Source organism: Elephas maximus, chromosome 1, assembly GCF_024166365.1.
Source record: "Elephas maximus indicus isolate mEleMax1 chromosome 1, mEleMax1 primary haplotype, whole genome shotgun sequence".
Taxonomy (NCBI): domain Eukaryota; kingdom Metazoa; phylum Chordata; class Mammalia; order Proboscidea; family Elephantidae; genus Elephas; species Elephas maximus.
In genome coordinates this window covers 242672128-242684276 of record NC_064819.1, presented here as the reverse complement: position 1 = coordinate 242684276, position 12149 = coordinate 242672128, and the positions used below count along the sequence as shown (strand labels likewise).

The 12149-nt window shown below is 39.2% G+C and overlaps 1 protein-coding gene across 4 annotated transcripts in view; it reads left to right on the top strand.

Moving 5' to 3' along the window:
* Nucleotides 1-12149, top strand: part of WDR27 (WD repeat domain 27) — a 224797-nt gene that overhangs the window by 136076 nt on the left and 76572 nt on the right. For all 4 annotated transcript variants that reach the window (XM_049905848.1, XM_049905818.1, XM_049905796.1 and 1 more), the window contains one exon: nucleotides 644-742. In XM_049905848.1, the coding sequence (XP_049761805.1) occupies nucleotides 644-742 (99 nt within the window). The remainder of the gene's footprint in view (nucleotides 1-643; nucleotides 743-12149) is intronic.

The window sequence follows — 12149 nt, the reverse complement described above, 5'->3', positions numbered from 1 at the left end:
TTGTAAATGATATCATGTAGAAGTTGTTAAGTGTTTTACAAACAGTGGGTTACTATGCAAATGTTATGATTACTCTAGGTCAGTTATTGTCCATGTGGGTCCCGTGACCACAGCGTCAGCATTACCTGGGATCTTGTAAGTGATGCAAGTTTTCAGGCCTCACTTCAAACCTATCTATCAATAGATGGAGCATAATTCTAATTACTTAAACTGCTCAAATTCTAAACCAGTTAGTGAGAAGGAAAGTATGTAAAGTACTCTTTCAAGGTTATGGGAAAAGACAATATAAATATCACCATTTTCCACTCAATTTGAGACCTCAAATTAAGGTTAGAATACAAATCGTATGTCTTCCTTTAAATTAGTCATCAAATACGAACATGTATTTGAAACCGTTCATAGGGTGTGGAGGAGATTTATGACAGGGAATAGTATGCATGATATTAATCCATTAACATCCTACAAATCTGAAAGGGAAAAGAGATGATACCTATTTCATAAATTCAATTCTATGACTTTGCTAACATTTTGTCAATTACATCAGTTGTTGCTCTGATACTTGATTGGCTATAGACTGCAATGCTATTTTGCATAACGTAAGTTGATGATTGAGCAAGTGTTCTTTCTTGTGTTTGTTTCTTAGGTCTACCTGTATGAAATGGGGTCAAGCACTTTTTCCCGCAGGCTAGGAGGACACACAGATACAGTCACCCGGGTGGCTTTCAGCCCCTCTGCTCCCCAGGTACAGCTTTACTGCGTGTAGGGCATCGGCACCACACACAGGTCTTGCATCATGGTTCTTGTATCTGTTAGACTTTATTTTGGTGAAATTTTGCTTTCATGAATACATATCAGGTTTCACTGAATGCTAGGAGAAGAACTGAAGAGAGAAACCTTTATGTGAGATACAACAATCTAGTGTGTTTTCTTCTGTAAGAAGATACACTCAGTGCCTTTGCACATTCAATCTAACAGAAATATAGAAAAGCATGGAACTGAGATTTAGAAAAATATGGAAATATCCATAGCAAGTATGGTTATATTTTGGACGTGAACACTGTAGTTAAAGGAGAAGTCGTAAAGCCAGTAAAAACAGCATTTGAAAATTATTATAAAAGGAATTTGATGCAGGAGGACCACGACACTTCAAAAAACTTTCTTAATTGAGATTCAAAGAAGTCAACATCAATTGCAAATCAATTGTATGGAATAATAAACAATCATATAATCAGTGTAGAGGGTGCCCTGGTGGTACAGTCGTTAAGAGCTTGGATGCTAACCGTAAGGATGGCAGTTCAAATCCACAGCTGCTCCTTGGAAACCCTATGTGGCAGTTGTACGCTGTCCTAGAGGGTTGCTATGAGTCAGAAGCAATGCGACTGCAATGGCTATGGGTAGAGGGAAATGTTTTTAGAAGAGGTAAAATTATTTGAATACTAATTAATCTTGAATATTTGTGAATATCTATTTCATTTTGTTCTTTTCAGTTTGAAACTTTGATTCAGAGAATAATATCGCGTGCTTTGGCCTGATGTGTGAGCATGTATGTGTGTGAGTATGTGTGTAAAAGCAGAGCCATGCTGTTTGTTAAGCTGCGCTTTTTCACCAAACGATGTATTGTTGCAATCCAGGGCATGCTACAGTGCCTGGCACGTAGTTTACCCTTGAGGCATATTGAAAATTGAAAACAATGAGTAAAATCTTGTCATGTCATTGACCACAGAGCCACCATCTGCACGACCCCTTGAAGGTTTCTTAGTATTCCCTTCCCTCATTGATCCTAATTTTTTTTTTCCAGTCTGACACTGAAGGATACTTAGATTTACATTTTTCTTCCCTTTTAAGAAAATACTGGAATATACATCTTGATTGTGCTTCAGTTATCCCCCACATGAGATCATATTTTATCTCCTGTAATATACCTGCTTTTATTACTTAATAATATGTGTTGTCATTATGTGTTCTGAATATTTTTAGTGTTTTTTTTTTAATGTTACTAGACTCCTTTTTAATCCTTTGAATAAGACACTTCCAGCAAGGCTGAGGGATGATCGAGAATGAAAGAGAGGAGAAAAGAATGAAGTTAAAACCCAAGCAAGTTGTGGGACAGGGAATTTGGTGTACTGATTTATAGGTAGAAGACAGATGATAGCTGTTTAAAAAATTCAATATTTGGCATCAGATTGTCTTTAGCATGACTAAACTGAAGGAATTTTTGTAATACTGAAAAATTTTTAAGTAATAAGAGTATATAGGTTTCTGTTTCTGTTGCCATTGAGATATTTTAATGAATAAATGAAGTCAGTATGGCCTAAATATAGTTTTGAGAAGGAAAGGGAAACAAAGAAAAAATTTGTATTTTTCATGAACATTATTTCTTGATGAAGTCTATTGAAGAATGGACGTTCTGGTTCATCACCTCAAGAAACCAAGAAGCTACACAAAATGTGAGGCTAATGGTGGCTAGTGCCACAGGTTTAATATGAAGATGGTTATGAGTGGTGAGCAAAATGAACTGGGGAATAATTAGATTGAGCAGGGAGTGGCATAGCAATAAATAAGATGAAATGTGAAACTGCAAATTAGGAAAGCTATGTATCAGCATCGCATTTTATCCCAGGAAGACTAGGCTAGGCTAGTTGACAAGTAAAAGTCAAAAGAGGATCGGGGCTTCTCAGTGAGGGTGAAAATAGAAGTGATGAAGCTGAGAAATTCCCTTTAGAAAGTTACTGGTACAATTATGGTTGTGTTATTTGAAAAATTGTCATACATTGTTAGTGCCGTGCTTATACGATGCCAGAATAACTGGTTCTCTTAATGAGAGGCAAGTTGTTTATTTGGCCTTATGTAAATATGAAATGTTTTATTCCACCAGTTGGTTATGTTGTATAAATATAGCTAAAAATTAATAAGAAGTAATCTTTAATAGTTACTGACATTATGACATTGAGTGTATAACATATAAATTATTCTTTTAGTTTAAAAAATGTATCTGTATATATAAGTGTGTGTGTTTACATACACATACATACATCTTTATATATAAAGATACATATATATCTTTACATATACATATATCACATATATCTTTACAAATATATAGTTACATGTACATGTGTGTATGTGTGTGTATATTTATAATACCTGATATTAAAAAGAATAAAAATTTGAATGCTTCTTAAAAGTGGCAAAATTTTAAAATTATACTCTTTAAAACTTTTTTGCCTATTCGGATACCAGTTCACATATTATATGGTTTATTTCTAAATCTGTGAATCAGACTTTTGGGAAAGGAAAGAAATAGGTAGAAATAAAATTTAGGACTGTGTCTTGAGAGCCTGCAAAGACTAACACTGGGGACATGCCCTGCAAGTGAAGGGAACACAGAGCTTTAGTTGTCGTTTTTTATAATGAGATTGTGGTGGACGTTAATACGGAATGATGAATTCCACGTTCTGATGACCAAGGGAGGATTTTTTGAGTAATTGTTACTAACACACATGCAAACCAAATACAATTCAAGACTGTACAAAAGTATTAAGAGGTTCAGCTATAAACAAAATCCAGCAGACATTACATATCATTCACTAATCAGTTATATATACAATAACTTATTAATTTTTTTGAATCCTGGGAATAGAACTTTCTTCGACACCCTGACCATAAGAATCAACAAGAAGCTGATTCCTATGAGACGGAGGTCAAATATACTCCTGTTCTCCAACTTCCCATTCTCTCCCCAAGGCAGTCTTCCTCTACTGGGTTTGATAATTTATTGAAACAGTTGCAGAGAACTCATGGAAACAATGTAACTGCAATAACAACTTTGATAACAGAAGCAAAAAAAAAAAAAAAAAAAAACCAACCCATTGCTGTTAAGTGGATTTGGACTCATATAGTGACCCTATGTACTTGATGTTTCAAATTGAAAACAGCCATTGGTTCGCTAAGCCATATTGATGCTAGTATAGGTACATTTCTGAAGTAGTAGCTAGGTGCGGTCTGATTTAGTTGAACATTTGAAGTGTTCAGGGTCAGGTTTTTCATCAACAATGCTCGCAAGCTCCTGTTAGATTTATAACCACCAGCTACTACTCACACCTGGCTTAGTGGTCACTTCTTTGGCTTTGTTGCTATCTTTTCATAGACTCCATTTGCTTTGCACTTAAGTTCAGTGATTCTCAACCTTGGCTACTGTCACAGATTGAATTATGTCCCTCCAAAAATGTATCAATTGGGCTGGGCGGTGATTCCCAGTATTGTGTGATTTTCCTATATGTTGTAAATCCTGCCTCTATGATGTTAATGAGGGAGGATGGGCAGCAGTTGTGTTAGTGAGCCAAGATTCAACCTACAGGATTAGATTGTGTCTTGAGGCGATCTCTAGAGATATAAAAGATAGAAGCAAGCAGAGAGACAGGGGGAGCTCATACCACCAAGAAAGCAGCACCAGGAGCAGAGTGTGTCCTTTGGACACAGGGTCTCTGCACCTAAGAAGCTCCTCCACCAGGGAACGATTGAGGACAAGGACCTTCCTCAGAGGCTACAGAGAGAGAAAGCCTTCTCCTGGAGCTGGTGCCCTGAATTTGGACTTGTAACCTACTAGACTGTGAGAAAATAAATTTCTCTTTGTTAAAGCCATCCACTTGTGGTACTTCTGTTATAGCAGCACTAGATGACTAAGACAGAATTTGGTACCAGGAGTGGGATGCTGCTCTAACAGATACCTAAAATGTGGAAGCAGTTTTGAAATCGAATGGATAGAACTGGGACAGCGGCAGAGGACCAGCACAGCAGAGAACCTGTAGTGGCAGAGACACAGCAACAGCAGAGAACCAGAAGCAGCAGAACCAGGAGACCAGCATGAGGTGGCACTGGAGCCAACCCATGGAGTGAGAGAGCTGAGTGCCTGCACGCAGGAGCCTTCCTGGTGGAATGGGGTACCTCCAGGCACTTATCAGTGGAGGTAGGCTTGTCAACCCATGGAACCAGAGAGCTGAGTGTCTGTGTGCCTGAAGCTTCCTTGCGGAGTGGGGTGCCTCCAGGCAATTATTGGTGGAGCTACAGGGCTTTGGAACACTTGCCCCAGCAGGGCAGATGCTGGCATGAGGCCCGAGGAGCCAAGAGGTCAAGAAACCAGGAAGCAGGAGCTGAAGAGACAACACAAGAAGCTGAACTGCCTCACTCTTGAAAGGTATAGCCATGACCTCAGGGGTTTCAAAGGATGGAGACATGGCCTCTGGTGTTTCTAAGGGTGGAGTCACCGCTCAGATGGTTGAGGAGAATGGTGGGCCTAAAGCCGAAGGAGCAGATTTGCTGTCCCAGTGGGTCTGGAAGGTGGGGTTGAAGCCCAGAGCCGAGGGGCTTCACTGACAATCAGCAGAGTGTGGCCAATACCTAGAGGCTGGAGGGCAGGATTATTGTGTAAGTTGTCTCAGAAAACAGAGGATTATTTTCAAAGCTTTGAGGGCTAATGTAATGTGTTCTGCTGACTTGCTTGGTGCCTGTTACGCCTTTTTTCCCTTCAGTTTCTCTCGTTTGTAATGGAAATTTGTAGTTTGTGTCTGTTCTGCCATTGTACCATTGGAAGCAGATAACTTGTATTCTAGATTTCACAGATGAAGAGGAATTTTTGGATTTTGGACTTGGAGTTAAGACTTTTGCTATGATATGATGGAGTGAATATGTTTTGCATGCTACAAAGATGTGATTTTTTGGGTGCCAAAGAGTGGAATGTCATGGGTTGAATTATGTCCCCCCCAAAATATATCATTTGGGCTGGGCCACGATTCCAGGTATTGTGTTATTTTCCTATATGTTATAAATCCTGCCTCTATGATGTTAATGAGGAAGGATGGGCAGCAGTTGTGTTAGTGAGCCAAGATTCAACCTACAGGATTAGATTTTGTCTTGAGGCAATCTCTTGAGATATGAAAGATAGAAGCAAGCAGAGAGACGGGAGGACCTCATACCACCAAGAAAGCAGCACCAGGAGCAGAGCGTGTCCTTTGGACACGGGGTCTCTGGACCTGAGAAGCTCCTCCACCAGGGGACAATTGAGGACAAGGACCTTCCTCCAGAGCCTACAGAGAGAGAAAGCCTTCCCCTGGAGCCGGTGCCCTGAATTTGGACTCGTAACCTACTAGACTTTGAGAAAATAAATTTCTCTTTGTTAAAAGCATCCATTTCTGTCATAGCAGCATTAGATGACCAAGATAGCTGTACTTTGGAATCACTGGAAAACTTTTTGTAACGTGCCAGTGCCCCAGATCTAGTTCAGGCCAATTAAGTCAAAGTCTATCATGGTGGTGGCCATGGTTCTTGTGCAGCCAGTGCTGAAATCTCTTGCTCTAAGTGCAGGATTTTTCTGGAGCTCTGCTGTTAACTCTGTTCTCTCCTCACTCTGTGCTGCCTCTGGAGCTTCCCATCCTCTCTTGTGACTTGAACTACTATGTTTGTGGCTTTACTGAATGCCCCGCCTTGTCTCTGAGCTTGAGACCCAAATTCCATCTGCTGCTGAGCATTCCTAAGTAAAAGCCCTGCAGCTCTTCAGTCTCCATGCACTGCATCCACAGCCTGGGGTCCTTCTGTTTTCCTTATTTTGGTCATTTGTACCAACCAGCCATCCATCTAAGCTGGAGACCTGGGAGCTATCCTGGTGTTCTTGCTCACCGTTACCACATGTCCACTTGGTCATAAAATATAATTCATTCAGTTACCAAATCACTTCTCATATCTTCTCTACTCCCTCTCTTTCTACCTGTCCTGTTCCTCCTGTTATTTCTAAGAGATTGTACAGACACTTCCTTGCTTGTTTCCATGTATTTCAATTTCCCCAACCCTCCATTTATATATTGAGGCCTATGTAAATGGAAACATACCATGTTCATGGTTTGGAAAACTCAATATTGTTAATATGTCAAGTAATGACCTAAGTAAGTGAAGGAAAAAAAAAAAAAGTAAGTGAAGAAGGCACGGTTTTAACCTTAGGTTATTATAACTTCAAAGCCTTTATTCTTAACCACTCTCCTTTTTAGGGCTAGTGATCTGTCATTCTGGATTTTATTTCCAACATCGATAGAAGAGCAATGATTAATATGTTATTGTTGTTGTTAGAAGCTTTTAAGTAGGTTCTGACTCACAGCAATCCTACGTACAACAGAACAAACACTGTCCGGTCCTGCACCATCCTTGTTTGAGGCCATTGTTGTACCTACTGTGTCAGTCCCTCTCGTCGATGGATATTTACAGCTGTTTCTTCTCATTTTGAATCGTGCCACATCAGCAAATGAAGGTCCCGAAAGGTGGACTCTGTCCACATCATTACGGTCAACTCTCCTTTGAGGAGGCACCTCTTCCCAGTCATATTTTGAGTGCCTTCAACCTGAGGGGCTCATCCCCCAGCAGTATACCAATGTTCCGCTGCTATTCATAAGATTTTCACTGGCCAGGTTTTTCAGCAGTAGACCACCTGTCTTTGTCTGGAAGCTCCACTGAAACCTGCCAAACATGGGTAACCCTGCTGGTATTTGAAATACCAGTGGCAAAGCTTCCAGTATCAGAGAAACATGCAAGACAGCACAGTAGGACAATGATTAAAATAAGGGGATAAATATTTGATTGTAAAGAGTGGTATCTTTTATTTTCCTTAGGAAACTCAATGCTATTTAAACTTATATGGATCTTGACTACTTCTTGACAATTATCTCCTCTTTGAAATAAAATGAATATTAGAATAATTTTCAGTTCTTTTAGAATTAGTTTCTAGACAAGTAGCCAGAATAAACACAGTTTATGATTCTCTCATTTTTTTCTTTTTCCTTGATGATCCCTTATCTTCTAGACAACATAAAAATTCATCTAATTCAGTTTGCATATTTGTCATAATTTATCACTGTTATTTTTGTTTGCTTTGCAAGATACTTTGACATTAATGTAGCCACTCAAGCCCTCTTTGGGCTAGTGTTAGTATGATGTATCTTTCTATTCTTTCACTTTTAACATACTTGGGTTTTTGTATGTGGAGTGCATTTCTTACAGGCCACATAAAGTTGGGTCTTACTCTTTTATCAGTTTGACTATTTCTGCCTTTTATTTGAGGTATTTAGATCATTTACATTTAATATGATTACTGATATGGTTAAGACTGGGTATACCTAGTTATATCTCCTTATTTCTTAGTTTTATTAATTTGAGGTTGCTTTAAGGTTAAAGTATACATTTTTAACTTAAGACCATTTATAAGATCCTTATAAAAGTAAATTTGCAATTCTGCTCTCTTGCCTTTTTGCTATTATTGTCATGTATTTTACTTTTACATATGTTATAAACTCCACAGTGTATTATCACTATTACTACTGTTTAAACAGTTATCTTTTAAAAAGATTAAATAATAAGAAGAAAAATCTTATGTATTTACCCATGTATTTCCTCACCAAATCTTTTTGAGCCTTGATTTTCTCATCTCTAAAATTAGGCAGTTGTAGTGTATGACTTAGGTTCTTGAATAGCTTTCTCCTCCACTAAGAGGGAAGTTACTATGTGGAACTTGTGTGTGTTGGTTTTTTTTTTAATGTACGATGTCGTTGTTGTTAGCTACTGTCAAGTTGGTTCTGACTCACAGCGACCCTGTGTACCAACAGAATGAAACACTGCCCAGTCCTGCACCTTCCGCACAATCATTGTTATGCTTGAGTATATTGATGGAGCCACTGTGTCAGTCCATCTTGGTGACAATCTTCCTTTTTTTTTGCTAACCCTCTAATTTACCAAATATGATGTCCTTTTCCATGGACTGGTCCCTCCTGATAATATGCCCAAAGTGTGTGAGACGTAGTCTTGCCATCCATGCTTCTAAGGAGCATTCTGGCTGTACTTCTTCCAAGACAGATTTGTTCCTTCTTGCGGCAGTCTAAGGTGTATTCAGTATTCTTCACCAACACCGTGATTCAAAGGCATCAGTTCTTCTTCAGTCTTCCTTAATGTCCAGCATTCACATGCATATGAGGTGGTTAAAACACCACAGCTTGGGTCAGTTCCACATTAGTCCTTAATGTGACATCTTTGCTTTTAACACTTTAAAGAGGTCTTTTGCAGCAGATTTGCCCAATGTGATGTGTCATTTGATTTCTTGACTACTGCTTCCATGGGCATTGTTTGTAGATATAAATAAAATAAAATCCTGACAGCTTCAATATTTTCTCCGTTTATCATGATGTTCCTTATTCTTCCAGTTGTGAAGTTTTTTTTTTTTTTTTATGTTGAGATGTAGTCCATACTGAAGGCTGTGGTCTTTGATCTTCACCAATAAGTGCTTCAAGTCCTCTTTACTTTCAGCAAGCAAGGTTGTGTCATCTGCATAACGCAAGTTGTTAAAGTGTCTTCCTCCAATCCTGATGCCCCGTTCTTCTTCATATAGTACAGCTCTTCGGATTATTTGCTGAGCATACAGATTGAATAAGTGTGGTGAAAACATACAATGCTGACACACATCTTTCTTGACTTTTAACCAGGAAACATCCCTTTGTTCTGTTAAACGACTGCTGTTTGGTCTAAGTACAGGTTCCTTACGAGCATAATTAAGTGTTCCACAATTTCCATTCTTCGAAATGTTATCCATAATTTGTTATGAACCATATGGTCTAATGCCTTTACATAGTCGATAAAACACATGTAAACATCTTCCTGGTATTCTCTGCTTTCAGCCAAGATCCGTCTAACATCAGCAGTGATATCCCTTGTTCCACACCTCTTCTGAATCTGACTTGAATTTCTGGCAGTTTGCTGTCAATGTACTGCTGCAGCTGTTTTTGAATGATCTTTAGCAAAATTTTGCGTGCATGTGATATTAATGATGTTGTTCGATAATTTCCACCTTCAGTTGGATCACCTTTCTTGAGAATAGGTATAACTGTGGATCTCTTCCAGTTGGTCGACCAGGTAGCTGTCTTCCAAGTTTTTTGGCATAGACAAGTGAACACTTTCAGAGCTGCATCCATTTGTTGAAGCATCTCAATTGGTATTCTTTCAATTCCTGGAGCCTTCTTTTTGCCAGTGCCTTCAGTGCAGCTTGGACTTCTTCCTTCAGTGCCAATGGCTCTTGATCATATGCTTCTCCTGAAATGGTTGAATGTCGACCAGTTCTTTTTGGTATAGTGACTGTGTATTCCTTCCATCTTCTTTTGATGCTTCCTGCAATTGTTTAATATTTTCCCCCATCAAATTCATCAATATTGCAACTCAAGGCTTGACTTTTTTCTTCAGTTCTTTCAGCATTAAAAATGCTAAGCATGTTCTTTCCTTTTGGTTTTCTGACTCCAGCTCTTTGCACATGTCATTATAATATTTTCTCTTCTTGAGCTGCTGTGATGGTTAAGATTGTGTGTCAACTTGCTGGGCCATGATTCTCAGTGTTTTGGTAGTTGTATAATCTCATGATCACTTCCCTGTGGCTCACCGCTCCCCCAGCTTTCATTTCTCTGCCTTCCACTGGCTACTTCCTTCCTGCTTGCCTTGCCAAAGTAGTTGGCTTGGTTCTGGATCCAGCAGCTGTCTCTTGTCTGACCTCCAGTTCTTGGGACTTGAGCTAGCAGCTTACATGTGCATCTTGGGATTTTGATCTTCACAGCCTGCAAGCAAGAGTCCTGCTCCCTGACCTGCTGATCTTGGGTTTGCTAGCCCCTGCAGCTATGTGAATCAGGAAAAACCTTGTGGTCTTGCCTGCCAACCTTGGGAATTCCTCGACCTTCACAGCCTGTGAGTGGGAGCCCTGCTCTCCAACGTGCTGATCTTGGGTTCACCAGCTTCTGTGGCTCTGTGAGTTGGGAAGGGCCTCTATCCTGAACTAAGGACTTGGGATGTCCCAACCTCTACAATTTCATGAGCTATTTCCTTGATATAAATCTCTCTGTATATATTTATACACTTTACTAGTTTTGCATCTCTACAGAACCCAGCCTAAGACAGCTGCCCTTTGGAATCTTCCATTCAGCTCTTTTACTTCTCCTTTTCTCCTTAGCTACTCTACATTCAAGAGCAAGTTTCAGAGTCTCTTCTGATGTCCATTTTGGTCTCTTCTTTCCTTCCTGTCTTTAATGACTTCTTGCTCCTGTGTTCTATGATGTCCTTCATGTCATTCCACAACTCATCTGGTCTTTGGTTATTAGTTTTCCATGCATCAAATTTTTTTTTAACATGGTTTCTAAATTTAGGTGGAATATACTCAAGACCATACTTTGGCTGTCTTGGACTTGTTCTAATTTTTCTTCAGCTTCAAGTTGAACTGGCATGTGAGCAATTGGTTGTCTATTCCACAATCGGCCCCTGGCCTTGTTTTGACTGATGATGCTGATGTCTCTTTCCACAGATGTAGTTGATATGATTCCTGTGTATTCCATCTGGTGAGATCCATGTGTATAGTTGCCGTTTATGTTGTTGAAAAAATTTATTTGCTCTGAAGTAGTCATTGGTCTTGCAAAATTCTATCACGTGATCTCCAGCATTGTTTCTGCCACTAAAGCCATATTTTCCAACTATCAATCCTTCTTGTTTTCATCTTTTGTATTCCAATCACCAATAATTATCAGTGCATCTTGATTGCATGTTTGATCAATTTCAGACTGCAGAAGTTGGTGAAAATGTTCAATTTCTTCATCTTTGGCCTTGGTGGTTGGCATGTAAATTTCAAAAATAGTTGTATTGACTGGTCTTCCTTGTAGGCATATGGATATTATCCTGTTGCTGAAAGTGTTGTACTTCAGGGTAGATCTTGAAATGTTCTTTTTTATGCTGAATGTGATGCCATTGATAAGAAATATACATATGCAAATAAATAATAGCATATATGTGTATATATTCTATATTCCGTATAAATGATAGACCCATTGCTGTCAAGTTGATTCTGACTGATAGTGAACCTATAAGACAGGGTAAAACTTCCCCATGGGGATTCCAAGGAGTGGCTGGTAGATTTCCACTGCTACCTTTTGGGTAGCAGCCAAGCTCTTAATTAGTACACCACTAGGGCTCCTGTAAGTGATATTAAAAAAAAAAAAAAAACCTGTTGCCATCGAGTCCATTCCTACTCATATTGACCCTATAGGACAGACTAGAACTGCACCATAGGGTTTCTAAGGCTGGTGGATTTGAAT